This window comes from Malurus melanocephalus, unplaced genomic scaffold (assembly GCF_030028575.1).
Source record: "Malurus melanocephalus ecotype Western Australia unplaced genomic scaffold, MMel_1.1 scaffold_293, whole genome shotgun sequence".
NCBI classification, from domain to species: Eukaryota; Metazoa; Chordata; class Aves; order Passeriformes; family Maluridae; genus Malurus; species Malurus melanocephalus.
Window position 1 is genome coordinate 213420 of NW_026623525.1, and position 21062 is coordinate 234481.

The following is a 21062-nucleotide window of genomic DNA, read 5'->3' on the forward strand; positions in this document are numbered from 1 at the left end:
TGCCTGTCCCCGCCTGTCCCGATCCTGTCCCCTTTTGCCCGAAGCGGGCCGTGCCTGTCCCGATCCTGTCCCCTTTTGCCCGAAGCGGGCCGTGCCTGTCCCGATCCTGTCCCCTTTAGCCCGAAGCGGGCCGTGCCTGTCCCGATCCTGTCCCCTTTTGCCCGAAGCGGGCCGTGCCTGTCCCGATCCTGTCCCCTTTTGCCCGAAGCGGGCCGTGCTGTCCCGATCCTGTCCCCTTTTGCCCGAAGCGGGCCGTGCCTGGCGCGGCGCTCACAGAGGAGGAGGGGAGCCCAGAGAGCACAGCACAGACTGCAGAAGGCTTTATCAGAGCGGGGTACAGATCTCTGGGAAAGGGGCTCCCCGGAAAAGGAGGGGAAAAACCCTCAAAACAACCGAGAAAAGAAAAAAAGCGCTCAGGCTTCGAGCCCCCAGAACGGAGACGGGACAATGTCCCATCATCAGCCTCACGGTCGGGCCGCAGCCACCGCGGACACGGACACGTGTGCGAACAGGGACATCCACGGGGATATCCACCGGCTCACGGTGGGGACAGGGACARGACAGACTTGGCGCGTGTAGACACGGACAGAAAAAGCTCAGACATGACCCGAGACGCCTCAGCCCTGCCCTTCTCCTTTGTCCATTCGGGAAGAGCTGGAGCAGTGGCTGGGAATGAGAAGGGGAGTGCGGGAGGCGATGGAGCCCTGCAAACACCTTTGCTTGCCTTGGGTCGAGACCTGCTAGTGCATTGGCTTTTTTTTTTAAATAATTTATTTTTAATAAAACCAAAATATTTGGTTTTATTAAAAATTTCCCCAAAGTGCAGTTCTGGCATGTGGCCGAGGGGGCAAAGGCCGCCAAAAGCTGCATCCCCTCTGTGCGTGTTCAGAGTCTCTCTACGAGCTCCTGGGTTTGACCCTAAGCCTTTACAGGAGCCTTACTACAAAGTCAAGGACAAAGATGCTCATTTTCTCCTGCCAGCCCCTTACTTGGCAGGGAGAGCTCCCCAGCAGCCCCAGCACCAGGCAATGGTCAGGGCATGTCGCACAGAGCCTGGGACGATAAGGATCTAGGACAGCAGTGGCACACAGACTGGTGTGGGAAGGTGCCATCCTGCAGGGTCAAATCTCAGAGTACAAGACCCGTGGTGCTTCGTTTAATGATGGAGAGCAGGGATAGTACCTGCTGCGTCACGAGAGAGCCCAGCAGAGAGCAGCAACTCAAGTSCAGGATGAGCTGAAGTGCAGCTGGAGGAACACTGAGGCCAAGGATGCTCCTCCCCGTGGGCAAGGGTTGTTCCTGCCCAGGCAGCATTCCTGTGCTGCAGAGCTCCTGCTGCTCCCCTGCAGTGCCATGCAGAGGGAGACCAAGAATGAGCTCTAAAATCCAAKGTCCTTTCAGCCTCTGTGGGAAGCAGAGGCCGAGCAGTTCCCCAGCACTGAGTTGCTGGAATAGGAGGTGACAGGAGCAGTTTCCATTTCAGAATCTCCCAACAGGAAGATTCCTTCCAGTCCCTTTGACAAAGCTGCTCTAAGCCCTCTTACAGGACCACCTCCCTTATCCAGACCTGCTCCAAAGGGTCCATTATTATGGAATTGCACAAGGATCACCTCCAAAGGGAGGACCATGCTTGCAATGAACATGCTGCAGGACCTYTGGGTTCACCCCCTCTTGGACCAAGCACAGCTCCACACACAAAGCTCATTCTGTGGGACACTCCCTGCACAGAGGCCAAGCTGCTTTAGAGACTTCCCAAAACGAGAAGGAATAAAATCTTCAGTGATGCTTAAACCATATCAAAAAAGATGTTTGCTTTTAGCTGACTGGGAAGTCCTGATGAGGCCAAACCCTCCAGCCCSCTTACCAAGGTGGTYCCAGGGCAGGGGYCTGGATCAGAACACCCTGAGCCCACCCTGGGTCTCCCCAGAGTCCCCTCCTCCAGCACAGCAGCCAACAGCAGCAGCTGCAGCAGGGATGTGCCTCCCCCTGGCCATTCTACACACAGTGCTGGAGGAAAAGAGAYTGAATTTTTAGCTTTTTGAAGCCCCTTGCCTTGAGTCCAAAGGCAGGTGAGGCTGTAGGTATTGCATCGCTCCCATTCCCCTCCACCAACCCCTGAACTGCCCCCCAACCCCTGAGCCCCCCACAGCCTGCAGAGCCCTCTGGGTGGGCACAGACAGGGGGGATGGGGCAGCAGCTGGGAGAACGAGCTGCCAAGCAGCGACGAAAAGGGGAGAATTTCTTGAGAGACTTTTGATAGACTATTTGGTAAATACATGGATACATGAACAGCAGCAACTTGCACAATCCCCAGACTGTGCTCCYGAGAAGCACAACTCACAGCCTTCTGCATCCACAGGCAGGGAAGGGAAGTCCAGGTCCTGTATTCCAGGCAAGAAAAAACATCAATTCCTGAAGATTCTCACTAAGTTCAGCACAGTACAGAGAAGAGCTTCCCATCAGCCCAGCCACCTTCTGGCACCCAACATAACCGCTCCTGAGTGCTGCTATGAAGACAGATTGTGAGGACTGAGGCCTGAGAGCAGGGTCCCGCTTCCCCACCCCTCCACAAGGAATCCCAAGGAAATGAAGATTGTAAAGGGAACTAAAGGGATTTCAACCCTCTTTCTCAAGCGAGGTTCATAAAGCACATGAACAAGGCCTGTCTCCCTCTGGTCTAAGGATTTCCTGTTGTCTCTCTGGGAGATGAGAATGGGATTGCTGGATTCCAGACAACGCTGTGATGTGTGTCCTGCTGATGGATGAGCCTGAACACTATCCCGTGACACCRAATTCTCTCACCTATAGCTTACAGTCCTGGCAAAGCAAACCCTCTCAGACACCCGCAGCAGGGATTTCCACCAGCGGACGTGACCCTAGGCAACACCCCAGTCACCCAAGCTTTCTGTCCAAGAGTCCATGGGCACAGCAGTGCTGGCATGAATCCGTGGCAGAGCCAGGCTCCTGTTCCTGCCTCCAGCGTGTGGATGTGCCTGTGTCTCCCTGCCCAGCTGAGGGGCAGAGGTGACGTGTGACCCCAGGGTACACCCACGAGCAAGTGGAGAGACTGAGTGGCTCCAGGAGGATGCAGAGTCCGGACAAGCYCCACATGGGCTGGGCAGAGTGAGGAACTCGCCCTCCAGCACGGCTGGGCTCAGGAGGTGCCCAGTTGCCATCTGTCTGTGCCCACGGGTCCGGAGCAGGTGGTGGCTGGTCGGATGAAGTGTGGACTCCAAGCACAGAGGAAGGGGTGGCGCAGCAGTGCAGCACAGGATGGAGGCGGAGACCATCACGRAGCCCACGACGTCTGGGAGAGCTGAGAGTCCACATCACTGTCGCCAGGATCTGTGTGCTGCCCCGCACAGTGTTACAGACAGGAGAAGTCTCTAGAGAGTTTGGATCCAAGTGAATTGGCATGGCTACTTTGGACTATGGTAACATGGGAGCAATTCTATTCCATGGCCTTTAGTACATTTCATTTTCATAGCACCTTTCATCCCAGGGTTTAAGTGCTGTAACGGAAACGGGTACTGTGCACCCATTCGTACAGGGGAAACCGAGGCACAGAGTGGTTTAGTGACTCGCCTTGGGCCACTTGGAAAAACCGTGGCAGAGTCTGGACAGCCTTAAACCTCCTGACTCCCTCAGTTGGTCAGACCATGCTGCTGCCTCACATGAAGCCACTCCGGTCCCTGCCCTCCCCAGCAACGTGCTCCTACCCATTCTTCGGTGAGGTCTCATGCTCCTTTATGATGCACAAATACATGACCCAAAAAAAAAAAAAAGACAAAAAAAAAGTGCAGTAAACTAAACGTTTAAAAAAGCACATTTGTGCTGTCTCTGTGCAAAGATAAAAGAAATAAATACATGAATAAAAAATTAAAAAGGTTCACAGTATCACACATGGATAGGTAGCTACGGTAGTGCACGTCTGGAAAACACTGTGTTACTACCCAGGATTCTCTACACCCAGCTGGAATTTTCTGCTGGGAGCTGCGGGTGAGCGAGTGGTTTCTTTGCTGCCCACATCTGGGGTAAGTAGAAATACATGGTTATAGTTTTGCTCCATTCTGAAATGCAGTGCCTGGGATCCTGCAGTGCAGCAATACTGGTGTCAGCAAGCTCTTCCCCATCCCACTGGAACGGCTGCATCAACGAAAAGGGAACACATCGACCTGCAGAGGGAATCACTGCTCTCTGGGACTTCTGTGTCTGCATAGAGATTACTGCAAGAGGCAGAGAGAAGAGAGTCACAGAATCATGGCATCATTACAGTGGGAAAAGACGTCCAGCCATCAGCCCAGCACCACCACCATGTTCACCACAAGCCCATGTCCCCAAATGCCACAGCCACACGTCGTCTGAACACTTCAGGGACAGTGATTCCACCACTGCCCTGGGCAGCCTGTTCCAATTCCTGACAACCCTGAAGAAATTTTACAAAATACCCAACCTACACTTCCCCTGGTACAGCTTGAGGCCATTTCCTCTTGTCCTCTTCCTTGTTCCCTGGGAGCAGAACTTGAGCCCCACCTGACTGCATCCTCCTGTCAGGGCGTTGTGGAGAGCAAGGAGGTGCCCTTGGAGCCTCCTTTTCTCCAAGCAGAGCTGCCCCAGCTATTCATCACACTTGTGCTCGAGCCCCTTCCCTTCTCTGGACATGCTCCAGCCCCTCAATGTCTTTCTGGTCATGARGGGAAAGAGAAACAACCCCTGAGCACCAGTGCCCACATCAGTCAAAGCTGCATCCTGCCAACTTCCCAGCACAACTAACACAACCAAAGAGGCTGTTCTACATCCTCCAGCAATGGCTAGAACATGTCTGGAAAACCTGAGCTCCCTAAAGCTTTCTCTGCACCAAACAAGTGGGAATAAGCCACAGCCTTTGCTGACCAGGCCAAAGCTCTGGCAGCACAGAGCTGGCTTGAGAGGCAGCYGGGCTCTGCTGCAGCCATGCAGGAGCCCCACATTGCCAGAGGCCAAGATGACCTTGTAGAGGGAGCACAAACTCCRACCTTGACCCACCGGGCACCCGGCACATGGCTGTTGGACACTTACTGTATCGCTCTCCTCATCGGAGACAGAGTGGAGCTGAGCGCTATAGTGGAGCGGGGAGTAAACCCAACTCCTCTCGTCTGTCGGCTGCCAGAGTGGCCAGAGACGGCGGGGAGAATGCAGGGAGAGCAGCAGCAGAGCAGGGAGCAAAGGAGAGAAGAGGAAAAAATAAAAGGAGAAAATAAAAAGAGTAGGAAACAATACAGTAAGAATAGATGTCCACCTGGAGGGAGAGCACTGAGGCCAGAGCCAGCTCTCAGCAGAGGAGCCCTCCTCATCCTCAGCACATACCTGCTCCCTGCCAACCGGGACACGGGACCTGCGCCAGATGCAGTAGGGGTGGCACAACCTCTCCTCTTGCAGGGACAGTTTTAGAGCTTTTGAGATGCCAGGGAAACCTCAGCTCCCTGCCATGGCATCACCCCGGCTCCAGAGACACTGAGATTTGGGAAGTGACTTACCTAACAGCAGTGACAGATCTGGGTTCCTGCTACCTGCTACCAGCTCTCACCCTCCCGTTTCCAGWGCCCTGGGCATGCTACAGACTGATGTCCGGGAGAGCTTTTATATKGAAACTGGATTTGTTTGCTGTGCCTTTCTCCTTCCCTGCAGAAGGCAGTGGAGCTGGGGTGAGACCATGGTGGATGGTGGCCACAGAAAGGAAACAGTTATTGCTGAGATCTTGGGACAGTGGGGTGATGSGAACAAGTACAACACAGGAAGCAAGACACAACTGGACCCTGGAAAGAATGAGGGGAAGGAGGTGTGAGTTGAGGGACAGTTACCACAGCACTGGGCATTGGTGTGACAAGACACACTCTGCTGCCAACACAGATTCAAGGGCTGGTCTCTGCTTCCAGGGTTCCCAGGGGGGCCCCACTTACATTGCAAACAAGCTCTTTTGTCTCCAGGGGAGCTCCCAGAGAGAGGAAACTGCCCCCTTTGATACCACCTGGCGTTTGCAAAGGAAGAGGAACAGGATTGGGTGCTTGGAAGAAGCCTGGGATATTCCCAGCCCAGGAGCTGAGTGTGACAGTCTACAATGTACAAGGAACTACAAGAAGCCAGAGAAGCTTTGAAGCACTGGGCTCCACATGCTGAACCCTCCAGTAACTGCAGCTCCGTCAGTAGAGACCACTGGGACAAAGCAGGGTTGAGAAACCCCTAATGGAGCTTCTCACAGGGCTCTGCCAGAAGTGCAGGAAAGCTCCCCACCACATCAAGCCTGTCCCATCCTCTTTTTCATCCATCCTGACTGAACCACATGCTCCAGCCAGTCTCTTTCAGAGCCTTGTAGGAGCTTGGGTGCATGCAGGGAGCTGCAGGAGATAAAGGAGCATCCAGTGCTTGGCATTAACCCTCCTGGTGCCAGAGCAGCCAAACCCAGCCGAGGGGCTGCAGGAGCTGCAGGAGTTGCCTGTTTGCCCAGAGAGGTGCAGCACCTTCTTCATGCCACCAGCCATGGCCAGGAGCACATTCCTGCCYCTGCTTCCCCATGCAGCCTGCCTGGTGCCCACATGGAGCACCAGGCTGCACCAACCCTTGTGCGAGGCTCCAGCATTACTGCCATCACCCCCTGGAGACCACAGCTTTCCCAAAGCTTGAGAAGGGAAATACTAAACCCCAGAACTATCTTAGCTCTGGATTCAGCCCCTAAAAGCTCAACTTCCTCCTTGTATCTTTTGGAAAGGAAAATCCTCCCTGCTCACAGAACACCCTTAGTGAGGAGGGAGCACACTGGTGATGCTGAGGAGGGCTGGAGAGCTGAAACCAGCCCTAACTCAGCAGCAGCTCCTGCCTCATTTGGTCTTTGAGCTGTTCCCCATAAGCCAAATCAGTTCTATTTGCAACTGGATTTTTAGAAGCTTCAAAATGCCTTAATGGTGTCTTTAAAACCCTCTTCCTGGGCCGAGGGAGCTGAGCCTCTGTCCCTCTGGCCAGATCTGCTACCTAGAATCACAGAACAGTTTGGGTRGGAAGATCACACTACATCCCCCTTGCCATGGGCAGGGACACCTTCCACTAGACTGGGTTGCTTCAAGCCCACCCAAGCCTTGGACGTTTCCAGGGATAGGGCAACCACAGGCTCTCTCAGCAGCCTGTGCCAGGGCCTCATTACTCTCATTTTGCCAGTTTTCCCAAGGGCTGAGTGACACTACGGCCCATCCCAGAGTAGGAGCTGTGTCACCAGTCTGCAGAAAAGCAGGACAGAGCTCATGATTCACCCAGATCCTAAAAGAAGACTCATTGGTGTAATTTCAGTATGCTTCCCCCATTTCTGCTGGGCTGGTTCCTAATGCCCACTCAATCCAGAGCCCCAGCCATCCAGGGAAATGGGGTGCTGGCCCCAGTGTTTCAAAGCTGCAGCTCTGCTCCCCTACGTGCTGTGCTGGCGTGGTCACTTACAATCCCAGAGGAACGCGAGGTAGTTCGGAGTCTGCGCTGGCGGGGAGAGTAAATCCAGTACCTCCCATCTGTGAACTGGGTGGCCCCAGGGCAAGTGAGGTGAGAAAGGAAACAGAGGAAAAAAGGGTGATGTGAAAGAGAGGATGAAAGAGAAAGCAAAAAACAAGGGGTAGGGCAACTCCAGGCCTGAACAGGTGAGCAGGTGGGAAAGCCGTGCAGGGGAGAGCGGCGCCCATGCCCTGCCACACTCTGCACGTTTATTTYCTGGGGATGAACAGGAGAATGAAGCGCTCTCCAGGAGCAGTCTTCCAGTGCTCAGTGACCAGATCACAGTCCCCTGGGACTTGCTAAATCCTCCCCTGCATACACCATCCCTTCACYCACCACCATCCCTGAGCCCTCCTGTAGGAGCAGCTGTGGTGATGCCTGAGCACAGAGGTACAGCCTCACCTGAACTCCAGCTCAAGTGGTTTTCCAAGGAGAGYGCCCATGGGAACCCAAATCAGCTTTTCCCTTCATCCCAGCAGTGACAAACACTCCACAGCACACAACACACATTAAATGCAAAACTCAGACTCAGATGAAGTATGAAATGCTGATGAGCAGTCAGTCATGCTCTCCATGAGCACACTCTGCAGAGTTTTCTCTTGGATAGAGGTGCCCTTCCAGCTGAGGTGAGTCTGTATGCCCAGGGACAGGGAGGAAGAGGAGCTCACCCTCGCTAGAAGACACCTGCCAGGGGAGCAGGCAGGATCTGCCTGCACACAGCTGCCATCCACAGGCAAGGAGGGGGCAGCRGTGTTAGAGGAGCTGTTTGCATTTTGAACAGCATGCATCAAACCCCAAACAAGCTCTAAAACAGGGCTGATTCCTTCCACAGCTCCCACGAGCCTCAGAGTGACTTGGCAATGAGTGAGCAGCTCTGCAGCAGAGTCACAAGAGCCCAAGAAAAGGCCAATGCTGCCATTTTTAGGTTACCCTGAAGGAGCCCATCACATGGGCTCAGCTCATCTCCAGTACCACAGAACCAACAGCAACAGGTTGGAGCAGGGAGGAGCTGGGCACCTCTTTTAATGAGAGTTGTGTGCCCAGGCATGAGAGAGAGCTCAGCTCTCATGGGACAGGCACTCAGYTCTGCTCTGGGAATCCGCGGGACAGGTATGTGTTACTAAAAAAACTCCTCTCTGCTCTGCAGAAGTTGCTCAGCCATTGTGGGAGCTGAGTGAGGACCAGCACCAGGCTCCACAGCACTCTGCTGCCAACCACCAACTTACTCCCTGGCTCAGCACTAGACTCCCACTGCATCACTTAATGCAGCCTGCAGGGAAAGGAAAAGCCGGAGTTCACCAGAGCCCAAGTCACCCTCTGCAACCACCTCCCCTTGCATCTAGGCCATGTTTGTGTCAGGAAAGCAGCCAAGATCTCTGGCTGAGGAAGGAAGAACCTCTCTGTTGCACCACATCACCTTGGCTTGTCCCAGGAGCAAATGTGCTGGCCTAGATAAGCACTTGTGCTTGGAAGTAGAGCAGCACGGCTACAGCTMCAGCTACATCCACAACAGCGGTGCCACCTGTGTGAGCCCCACTAAATGCTGGTTTGAGTTCTCCAAGGGTTAATCCAGTTCCCTGCACTCCAAAACCCACCCAGCASCAAGGTCTCAAGGTGCTCTGCACCAAGATGGTGCAGGGCAGCCTGGAACAGAGACTGACAGCCTTGTCCAACCCTTCCCATCACACCGCAACGGTCAGGTGGAGAAGGTCTCTTACAAAGTATATGTCTGTGACTGGCACATCGTCTTCATCCGAGGCCTGGCTGTCTAGTTCCCAGGTCTGGCTGTCCGTCTTCAATGCTATGGTGGCTATGGCACAGGCTGAAGAAGCTGCCTCTCTGCAGAGAGTAAAGAAAGTCTAGTCACCGCAATCAGGACAGGAGCAAGCAAAATGGATTTATTACAGAGGAGCTGAAGATGCTGTGCTGTCCACATCCTGAAAGGTCAGGTCAGGGCAGGTCAGCCTCACCGAACAGCCATCACTCCAGCAAAGCCTCCAGCACAAGCTGCCACACTCTGAAACACTCACTCTTTGACTTCTTTTTCAGGAGCTACGATCTCAACGTCACACTTGGGCTCCAGCTCGACACTGATCTGCTGAACCTCCTCCTCGACCCGCGCCTCCTCATGTGACCTGGAAACCAAAGAGACAGGCCCAAAGGCTCAGCTGGGCATGAGTTATGCACAGCYCTCAATTTTAGGTCAGCCTGAATCAGTCCTGAGCCTGCCAAGCCTCTTGTGCAGTTCCACCCCAGCACACAGCTGCTGCTGCTGCAGCTACTGTGCAACTGGGCTCCCAACACAGACTCAGTGGCTGATTCTGGCTCAGAAGGAGCACTTGGATCTCCCAGGATTGAYGGTATGGATAACCAAAACTCCCAGGAAAAAGTTCTGGAAGATTGCAGCACTCCAGACTAACAAGGTGGGAAAAGAGGACAAGAWGGAAGGAGTTGAACAGCCAGTGCTGCAGGAAAGATGAGCAGTGTCAGATGGAGCATGGGAGCAAAGAGAACTGGCCTCCAGGGAAAACTTGTGTCCAGGGTTAGCCCGGCACCAGGCCAGAGCCTCTGACCTCTTCCAAGACTCCCAGCACACTAAAGCTGCTCCAGGGTTGACATCAGATTTATCTGCACATTCTGGAACTGTTTCTGACAGTCTTCACTTTAATAACTCATGCTATTAAAGTAATTACTTGTGCCAGCAGGGCTGGCTCCATTGTCCCCATAGGAAGGAGGAGCAGGAACCTGCTGAGCCAAGGGGAAGGTGTCAGAGAAGGGCTGAGCTCTGGGTTTACTGACAGCACTACCTGCTCCAGGCTGGCTCTGGCCAGACCTGGGGCCACTGGGCAGCACTTCTGTCCAGCTCCACACCAGGAACTCAYTCCTCTCCTCCTCACAGGGCTGGACCTCAAATCTGGAGTGACCTCCCCACCAGACCAGAATAACCAGAGGCGTGACACATTCTTGAGCAAATTGGGTAAGGTTTTTTCCATCTCAGCTCAGGAATGTAAATTTTTGGTTTAATAAATTTGTGTCTGCAGTGGTTTTTACCAGAGGATCTCAGAGAGCTCTAAGAGTACACAGGTTCCTGCTCTCCCAGGAAGGGCACGTGTAGGCACTAGCACCAGAAAGGGACAAATGAGGCAAAAAATAGCAAAGATGGCCACACCTGCAGAGGGTGGGTGTAGCTCTGGCAAATCTGTGACAGACAGATCTACTCTGACCAAGCCACTGAGCTCCCTGAATGCTACCAGGTCACTCTGATTCACCTGACCTATTTCTGGATGAGCAGTCACATACTACAGCAGCTCCCTCCCTCCATGAGGTACCATGGAGTCTCAGCTGTTTGGATGAAGTCTCTGCATTTGCCACATGGATCCGACCACTGGGGCCTGGATTTAWGTCTCCAATTTTCAGCAATTTCCAGCACTGGATTCTGGAGGATATGAAGTGCTTCACAGGTCCCTGACACTCCACACAGCAAGCAGGTCCCTGTCCTCCAGGGGCAGGAATTTACCAGGATTCAGCAACATGCAGCATCCAAAGGTATTTTCATTAGGAAATAGCCCAAAAAATTATTTTTTCACAGTGCATGTCAGCTGAACTCAGCAAATCACTCAGCTTGGAACAAGGGCAGATGCCTGTAACGTGGGGCAAACCCTCATCTGCTGAAGTCCTTTCCTTCCAAGCACCAAACCTGACTGCAGGCAGAGAGGACATCAGCCTGTCAGGCTCCTCTGGCTACAGCATATCCCAGGACTGAGTCTCTGATGTAATTTCAAAGCCTACTACACCYACACAATGTCCTGAAAGGTGAGGGCAGGGCACCTGCTAGCTCCTCGTGCAAATCCTGCTGACACGGGCAATGGGGTCATTTTTACTGGTGCAAAATAATTCCACAATAATGCTCAATAATTCCATGGTATGAGCCTCTGAATCAGACACCCCTCTGCAGCACAGCATTTCTGTCGTACCTTGCCCTTGGCTCTGAGACACCATAGGAGGGCAAAAGGCTCACAGATTTCTGAAAACACTGGAGGCTACTTCTGTGGGCACTGAGGGTGCTCAGTGCCTCACAAARTCAAATCTCTTTCCCAAATTCCCACCCACCTTGCCCAGACCGCAGACAGAAGAGGAATGTTCCTGTTGTCAGGGGTTGCTTACTCACAGGGGACTTAAATGACATTCCTTGACTCTGGTGCTGGGTGGGTGGGTAAATTTGGACAACATTCTTGTTYCCTTTCCCATCAAATAATGGTGGCATTTTCAAAGCACTAAGAGATCTKCTTGTAAGGAAAATTCTGTGCAAGAAATGAGGATCATCTGATTGCAGAAGCAGCTCAGCATCCTGCAGAGGACCATGCCAAAATCCTGGAGCTGCTGAAATTCCCACTCAGCCCTCTAAGAGACCTTTGCACAGGGATAAACATGAGGCCTTTGTGCAGCAGAGAGATGAAGCAAGAAGATAGGAGACCCATTTCTTACCTGCCATCCTGCCCTGAGGACTGTGTACGCCTCCTGCGGAAAGAAAACAGAATTTGGAGGAGCAATTTAAGCCARAAATCCTGTACTGTCCCCAAATCTACCTCCACACCCCATGAGGGAGATGTTCTACTTAACAGCTGACACTTCTTCCAGCAATAATTAATCCCATCAAAGCTGTGTCTGCTTGCTCCCAGGAGAGATTTAATTAAAATCGGTCACTAGCATTCCAGAGTGCGGGGGATCAGCAGCACGAGAGGAATGGCAGCCTCTCAACACCAGTGGGAGCAGGGGATGAGCATCCTCACCTGTACCTGGGCTGCTCAGAGGTCTCCGAGGGGGATCGCTCGGGAACAGAGAGGGATGTTGACGATAGTGTCGTGGCTATGGAGGCCGTGGTAGCTTCTTCAAAGGAAGGAGGAGTGCAAGGGAGCAGGTCTGGCCTGCCTGCTGGCCCGCAGCAGGGGCAGGGGAGAGGCAGGAAGAAGAGATGATTCAGTCAAACACCAACACTTCTCCTACAGCAGCCCTGTGTGAGCTGTTCTACCATGAACCCGCACACCCGCCCTGGGACTGGGCACTCAAACCACAGACAGGCAGGAAACTCAGCTGGGTCCATGAACATGACAGCCTCTCCCAAGGCATCCTCTGGAGAGAGCCAGTCAGCACCACTTCCAGCACAACAGGCAGGGAACAGAATGCCAATRAAGACTTCTCACTGGTGACCAAAGCTGGATTAAAGGCTTGGATCACCAGGGATAAATATCCAAGTGAATTAAGAGATGAATTGARTGCCCAGTGCTTTGCACAGGGAGCAGTCCAACACCCATGCACTGGAGGAGCCCATCCTCCAGCACTCAGCTGCAAATCCAGCCAGATGGAAGTAAAGGAAAGGCAGCACAGAACCAGCCCATTCCTCTGTTTTCCAATAGCAAGATCCTGCCTGTTATAATTGCCCAAACACTGTCATTGGAGTGCTGCAGTTCCCAGTCACCTCCCCCCCTGTTTTTTTAAAGGGTGGAAAATRCAGCTTTCTGATGGCTTTTGGGCTATGACTACTGGTACCCCTTGGCAGCAGCTGTATTGCAGCAGTGATGCAGGCGACCATTTTTACTGCAGAATGCCACTGTGCTGCGAAGAAGGGATTTTGTCTTTGGATGCACAGGTGTTGCATCGAGTACCTGCTGGTGCTATGACAACACAATGTACTCTTACCTTCTTCCCTGTCCTGGTTAGGTTTAGCACCTGCAAAGCACAGCAAGACATGCAATGAAGAGCTATCCATGAGGGGAGATCTGCAGTCGGTGCACACTGGGGAACTTGATGAGAACAGGGGAGGATCCTAAGGAACTGCTAGGAAAGAGTGGGTAAGCACAGAGCCAACACCCCGAGCGGGGCTGTCACCTTCATCATCAAGCGTGGGGTAACTCCTGGCTGCCCGCAGGTCGTACTGGGTGTCGTCCTTGTCRGAGGCCAGCTGGCTGGCTGAGAATGCAGCTGTGGGACCCGCCGTCTTCACAGCCAGCAAGGCACTGCGCCCTTTCTTTGAGGGGGATGACTTCAGAGCTGGGGGMGGAAGACAGAAGGTCAAATTACCACCAAAGGCATCTTTCCCTTCACAAGSAGAGGCTCTGCCCTCATACAAACACCTTCTGGACTGAACTCAGGTTAGGTGCAGAGACTACACAAGAGCAAGGCAAGCTGTAACAATTTGAGGGCTTTGCAGTTCTCAGTTTTGCTCTGTATCAYGGAATGTTGTGGGTTAGAAGGGACYTTAAAACCCATCTCATTCCACTGCCTCCATGGGAGGGACATGRGTGCTAGGGCAGGTTGCTGCAAGCTCTGTCCAACCTGGCCTTGGACACTTGCAGGGATGGGGCAGYCACAGCTGCTCTGGGCACCCTGTGCCAGGGCCTCACCACMCTCTTGAGTAAAGAATTTTTTCCATACTTCTAATTTAACTCTGCCAGCTCAAAACTGTTGCCCCTTGCCTGTATAAAAARTCCTTCCCCCTCCTTTTTCTAAGCCACCCTTAAGAACTGGAAGGGGCTCTAAGGKCTCTCCGGAGCCTTCCCTTCTCYAGGTGAATACCCCCAGCTCTCCTAGCTGTACCACAGTAGAAAACCCTACTCAGACTCCAGCCCAGACTCCCTGAGGGCTGCAGCAGMAATACTGAGGTAAAGCCACATGGCACAGCAGCCCCTGAACTCAGTACTTACAGGAATTCTTTCGAAACACTGTGTTTGTCATGAATTTGAAGAATCTCTCTGCATAAAAGCTGGGTCTGTGCACTGACACGGTGTCCTACAACAGCAAGAAGCAATTGTTTAATTTTAAAATGATCCCTCAAGACAGAATTTCTGCAACAACCAACACAGTCTTTTTTATTCCAACATTTAGCACTGACAGAGCCTTAAAATGGAAAGGCTTAACTGAAACACTGATTAATGCTATAAATAACACTGAAGCGTTGCCTCTGATTGCATTTGATTATATTCTTGCTGTGATTTTATAATGGATTTTGGTGATTTTATTCCTTTGTAGACTTTCTGGACTTTTTTTAAACACTGGCCTGATTGCATGCATGAAATTTCTTCTGGCTTTGCTGGCTGCCATTCCAAGCACACCTGGATACCTCTGCATGTGACACAGACAGCCAAATTTAGCCACGGGTCTCTATACATTTCATATGTTTTTGTTTAAGATAGTAAAACTGAAGCTCTGCTTCTGRTATTTGATTCTGCCCCCATGACTTGGCATCTCCACATTTCCTTTGCCACATTTAGGGAAGCCAAGAGATGCAATGCTGAAAAACAGTTTCCACATCCAAGGTTGTTCTTTCAGAAACACACACCTGGCTGCTGCAGGAATAAAGCCAACAGGGAAACATGGAAAGGGATTTGCTGGCARAGAGCTTGCTGAAGTGCAAACAGCCAGTCCCCAAAGAGAACAGCACAGGTCTCCTGACAGCCCAGGAACACTCACACCTGAGTGTGTGCTCACCTGAGATGTTATGGGAGGAGGAGAGGGACAGACAGAAGCAGGGGAGGACAGCTGGGAGCACGGCAGCTCAACATATGAGGAGCTGGAGTGAGCAAGAAACCTGGCTGGGAATAAGTGGCACCACCCTGCTGTGCAGGAATGAGAGGCAGGAACTGCTTCTTTCATCAGCTGCAGCTGTGCCAGGTCAGCTCTATAAATAGCCAGGTAATCTGCACCAGGTAATCCTGTGAGGCTTGGACAGCTCCTGCCTCTGCACAGGCACTCACCCCATCGTGGACCAGGGCCTTCCAGGTGTGCTCTAACTTCTTGATGAACCTAATTCCAASGAGAAGTGGAGAGAAGAAGAAAGATCCACATTCAGGCATGCACTCTGTACTAAGCTCCCTTTCATACCCTATAGGGGAGATCCCTGAGCTGCCAATGTCACCAGGAGTGAGCTTTCTTCAGCATCTTCCCAGCCAGGTCAGGACTACCTGGGAGGACCAAAGGGAAGGAAGAGGTGCACTTTCCACTCCTGGAGACATGCTTCCCACACTAAGATGGCAAACTACTTCTTTATGAGCAGCTCATCATCCTGGACAAAGGGCTGTGTGTCCTCAGGTGTTCTAAGGACACGATGGAAGCCCATGGCCTGCCAGATCGACTCATCCTCACAGTCTCCAGGAGATAACACCTCCCAGCTTTCATTTGGTATTAAAAGAGATGTTAACAGCCAGAAAAGACACACTGCCAGGTTACCTACCGGTATGACTGCAGGATATCTATGATCCCTACGTGCAGCAGGAGACGCTCGCCTTTGCCATTCACTGCTGGGATCCCTCCCATCCTGCAGGTAAAACAGAACCTCAGCATGTGCAGCCTCAACCAGAGCATCTGTAACACCCAAACTCTGAGGAAGGGGGACAGCAGCCCTGCTACAGGGGTCTGGTGTGGYAGTGTTCAGGCACATCCTAAAACCTGTGTGGTCACTTTGTGCACAACCCTGGGAGTCACTGACTGCTCTGGCCTGACTACTTGTCCCAGGGTCACTGCCTGCATGGCCAAACACCACTATCATGACAGGACCCATGTCAKGTGGCACAGCTCTCCCTGGGCCACAAAGCACCACGGAGTTTTTTCCTGGCTACTTTATTCTGGGGATCAGRTTATTGATCAGGTCAGCAAGAGCTGTCTGCCATTAGGGCAGTAAACCCTTAGGGACGAGGGTATTCCCAGTCACAACCACACTAATGCCATCCTGCTAAAGGTGCAGCAACCATCAGCACCAGCACACAGCCCTTTAAAGCACAGGGGTACCAGAGAGGCCACTGCAATTATTGATGCTGCTTGAAGGACTGGAAACACCKCAGTATTATCTCAGCTCTCAGGACTGACCCTCCATCAAACCCACAGAGGCTGGTTCCAGACAGCAGCAAGCAGCAAACTCCACCGTTCCTTGGCCCACAGAGCCAGGGACCCAGGCTGAACACCAGATCGAGCACAGCACAGGTTTGGGGCAATGCCCAGCCTCCAGCTCCAGCAGGGACTCCAGCACTTGGCCACACTGCTGTCTGCTAACCCCACTGGGATGGCCTCAGGGAACTGCCAAGGATTCCAAAGGTGTGGGAGTGATGGAGAACTCGAAGCTCCTAGGGACAGGCTAATCCCTACTTCTGCTCCAGTATTTGGGTGCTGAGCTAGAACTGAGCTAGTGTCTCCTCCCCAGGGCATGGGTGGATGTTTACARACTGTTACACAAGCTGACAGCCTACAGTCTGGCCTAAGAAGAGASACTGCTGTGAGGCCTTACAGAACTATTTCCCACCCTGGCTTCCCCCTTTCCCACCACAATGGCAGTGCTACAAAAACCCCAGGAGAGTTGCTCTTTTGAACTGTTCCTGTGGGCCTCATTAGGGATTTCCCACTCCAGCCACCACCAGCACAGGCAAACCCAGGTTTCACCTACGTGTCATCTGTGTCTATGGCCTCTCCCCGGGCAGCCCCTCCYTGGATGGATTCCATGGCTGTGGAGTACAGGGCTTTCTGCCCCACGGGACGTTTCTCATCCGATGTGCTGTGGGCTCCCTCCGACAGTTGCTCCCGCTCGTGCTGGTCTATGTTATGAACCCCGAGCAGGAGGCTGTAGTCCATGATTTTAAAACTTTCCAATACCTACAGGTTAATGTTGAGTTCAAGAAAAAAGACAAAATATCAAGCCAGCAGCAGAAATACAGATCCTGAAGCAKGGAATCAAAGCAATCAAAGCAGAGCATCCTGTCCACATCCCCGYTAACAACTCCTTTGCCAGTGTCTGAAAGTTTCTGAACCAACAGTTACCTCTGGGCCTGACTGCACACAGTTTGGCCATCCCACAGTTACAACTACACCAAAGGCCTGAAGGCTTGAAAGCAACACTGTTGGATCTGCTGCACATGACTGGGAAAATTCTCCAGCAGAGCAGCTACAAGTGGAGCAGGGTGCCAAAGTGTGATGCACGAGGCAAAAGAACACAGCCTCAGTCCTCAGAGGCTGCCAAGAGATACAACTCTGCTGCTTGGCTTTAAGGGAAAAGAGCAGGTGAAAGGATTGATCCTGCTCTGGGGTCAGCAGATTAGCAAGGTTCTCAATCATTGCTCTTCCTCATGCTCGAGAGCCACAGAGGCTCCTTACCCTRTCCCTGAGCTGCCCCCTCCTTACCAGGCAGTCTCGCTGCAACGTCTTCACCAAAGCACTGAAGGTGTCTGCATCCAACATCAGGCCCTCGGGCATGTCTTGGATGAAGTCCAGATCCTTGTATGTAGGGCTGGACTTTTCTTTTTCCTTCTTGGATGCCCGGCGTTTGTAGGTTGAGCCTTTGAGGTCGAATTTCAGGTGCATTTTCACCACTCGAGGCAGGATGTTGTTCATCACGACCACGCGGATGTTTTTTCCCCCAGACTGCACACAGTACAGTCCATAGAACTTGGGCAGCAGTGTCCGGGGGTTCTGGTTCAGATTCTGCAGCAAGGGTGGAAAAAAGTATGGAGAAAAGTCATTTGAGCAGAAAATTCCTGCTGTGTTCACCACAAAGCACGTCAACAGCTCTTGGAAAAGTTGGACTAGGGATTCTTTGCCTAGAGATTTTCTGAACTTTACAGGAGCTCAGAGTACACAATTGACAAAGTCCTGCATTTTGGTGGCTTTAGGACCTGAAAATACAGGGACTAAGATGTTCAGCACTCTCTGGGCAAATAACCAAGTCCGGAAATCCCCTGCTTTCCCCAAGTACAGCAGCTAAAAACAGGAAACCAAACTGGGAGAGAAATAAACACAGTAAGTGGGAACTTCAAGCTTAAAAATAACAGCTTTCTTTATCTCTTCACAAGTGTCAGAATCAAGAGCCATTCTCTGGCCCAGAATAAACCAGGGACAGGGTTATTTTTTAAACAAAACAACATAAATGTTCTCCTCCTGTTGCAGAGTTGCTTTGTAAAGCAGTGAACCAGAGAGCACGGATATCCTGTTCTGCTGTCATCTCCTTTTTTTAGGCARTGGAATGATTAGGAATGACATGACAGGCAGGATTTGCTGGTTCAGCTTTGGGCACGTTTGGGAAGGAAACAGAACTTCTCTGTACACCACAGCAGGAAGGGCAGATCTGTCAGGCTCTGACAGACAGCAGAAATGTGTACTAAAATTTCATTCCCTTCAGCTCACCCACCTGGGCAGAGCAATGAGCCCTCTTGGAGAGTAATAGAGAGCCAAAAGTAATAGAGGCARGTAAATGGAAACAGTTTTAAAGTAACTCTGGATGAAACCACCCTGCTTCCTTTCCCTGGCTCCTTTGACATGGGTGGTTTCCCAGGAGCAGCAGAGCGATCAGGGGTAGCACCACAGAACCCACAGAGACAGTGGAAAGCTCCAGCAGGTCACTCAGAACTCAGCATGAGATAGGTAAGTTCAGTTTACTCACTGCTCATCAGGGTGACAGCAGGATTAACAGTGCAACCCCATTCCCACTCCAAACATCACACCCAATTTACTACACACATTAGGCAACAGGCAATGCTTTCCAAGAAAGCTCATCCAGTCCAGGTATGTGTCACCTCACAAAACTTCGTAAAAGCAAGTGATTCACAGAATCTCAGGATGATTTGGGTTGGAAGGGCTGTAAACCATTCAGTTCCACCCCCTGCCATGGGCAAGGACACCTTCCACTCTCACAGGATGCTCCAAGCCCTGTCCAACCTGGCCTGGTAYGCCCAGGGGTGGTGCAGCCACAGCTGCTCTGAGCAATCTGCACCAAGGCCTCACCACCCTCACAGGGCAAGAATTTCTTCTTGGCCTGGCTCTCACTAACACAAAGACAACCCACAACCTGCCTCTCTTGGGTAAATTTTCCACAGTAAATGTTGAGTGAGGAAAGGATTTTTCCAGAAGCAGCAGGATCACTGCATCTGGCACACAGATGGGACAGCAGCATCGTTTCTCATCACCTTCTCCTTGCCAACTCTACAACAAACAAATCCCTGGTGGTTCTAACTAGATGTCAGAGTCCTCATCCATAAAGCTGGAGCCTCCAGCAYGGTCGTGCAGGGAGACAGCTCCTGGTTTTTACACCAAAACAACAGGTTTGGGTCTGATTTACTTCACCCAGTACAAGGCTCTGGGTCTCAATGTCCTGCCTTGCCAGACTCATGTGCAAAGCTGGCCMCTACCATGGGGGCCTTCAGTCTGGAATTGTAGCCAGAGGGAGCCAGGACAACCTTCAAGAGCAACTGTCAAACACCAAGATGGAAGAGATTCAGAAGCAGATGTGCTTTCCCCACAAAACCAAAGKGGTTGTGTTATTGCCTGCAGAAAAGGAGGCTCAGGGGATACTTTCTGGCTCTCCACAACCAGAGGGTGCAGCCAGGTGGGGGTCAGGCTCTGCTCTCAAGGGACAACGGACAGGATGAGAGCAAACAGACTCAAATTGTGCCAGGGGAGGTTTAGGTTGGATATTAGAGGAAATTTCTTCATGGAAAGCGTYGTAAAGGAATAGAATAGGATGCCCAGGGCAGTGGTGGAGTCACCATCCCTGGAAGCATTCAAACAAGCTGTGGCCACGGCACTAGAGGACAAGGCTTAGTGGTGACCATGATGGTGCTGAGCTGAAGGTTGGACTTGATGATCTTGGTGGTCTTTTCCAAYGGTATCTGTTTAACMATTCTATGATTGWAATCAGCAGCCATCCCCAAATCCAGGCTGGGGCAGATAGATGCATGGTGCCAAGTGAAGAGGAATGAACCAGTTCTGGGGAAAGCACACTCAGAAACACGTGGGAAGCCATTCTGAGGCCAGAACATGCCTCCAAACTATGGCACAATTATCTGCCTCATGATACCCCCAGAGTGTGCAAATAATCAGTAGGATTTGTGCTTCTRGGACTGGCTTTGTGACATGCTGTTAACACTGTCCCTGGTATGGGGACAGGCCACAAGACACCCAGGTGGAGGACATGCCCTGTGAAGATGCCCTGGGCAGAAAAGCTGCCATGACAAACCCAAGCTAGGTCCAAGGTAGTGGGTGATACACACCATGTAGTATCCAGGGAGGAGCTTCTGTAGGAATTCAGCTTCCTTGTGCATCACAGTTTTTATGATGAATTCATCATCGCTGGTGACATAGAAAAGGGAGCCGCTGGCCCCGGGGTTGGACAGCTCGATCAGAGGCTCATTACATAATGAATACTGTCAAGAAAAAGAAAAAAAGGTGATGTTTCATCCCCCAYTTATTGCAGATTGAGTCCTGCACCCTCAAGGGCCTTCCCCTGCATGCCATCTCCCTGGGAGATTAAGGGGTAGCAAAGCTCAAGTGAGAACTATTTTCYTTATAGGTGAGGTCTGAGCAGCCAAACTGATGGACAATTTACAATTAGAGCCTAAGATTACAGTTTAGAGCATCCCAACTGCTCAGTATCCAACTAATTATCTGCTTTCAGGAACATCCAGCCTTCATAATGACATCTTATCTGTTYCCATTGTGCCTGCACGCACGCACGTATCACATTCAGGCTCTTTGAGCACAGCCCTGCACGCTGATGGACACAGAGGATTTCAGGAGACATC

At 51.9% G+C, this 21062-nt stretch overlaps 1 protein-coding gene across 10 annotated transcripts in view; it reads right to left on the reverse strand.

The window, feature by feature from the left end:
- Nucleotides 1-2360: 2360 nt before the first annotated feature.
- The window catches only part of PIP5K1C (phosphatidylinositol-4-phosphate 5-kinase type 1 gamma), a 49481-nt gene continuing 30779 nt past the window's right edge, over nucleotides 2361-21062 (reverse strand). For 2 of the 10 annotated variants that reach the window (XM_057376871.1, XM_057376882.1), the window contains 14 exons: nucleotides 20532-20684; nucleotides 17671-17970; nucleotides 16940-17145; nucleotides 15737-15820; nucleotides 15261-15309; nucleotides 14211-14295; nucleotides 13396-13557; nucleotides 13207-13236; nucleotides 12300-12441; nucleotides 11995-12027; nucleotides 9540-9644; nucleotides 9228-9348; nucleotides 7462-7536; nucleotides 5149-5795 (listed from right to left, as the gene is read on the reverse strand). In XM_057376871.1, the coding sequence (XP_057232854.1) occupies nucleotides 5724-5795; nucleotides 7462-7536; nucleotides 9228-9348; nucleotides 9540-9644; nucleotides 11995-12027; nucleotides 12300-12441; nucleotides 13207-13236; nucleotides 13396-13557; nucleotides 14211-14295; nucleotides 15261-15309; nucleotides 15737-15820; nucleotides 16940-17145; nucleotides 17671-17970; nucleotides 20532-20684 (1617 nt within the window). In that variant the 3' untranslated portion in view covers nucleotides 5149-5723. The other 8 variants (XM_057376876.1, XM_057376874.1, XM_057376872.1 and 5 more) reach the window with 8 other exon arrangements.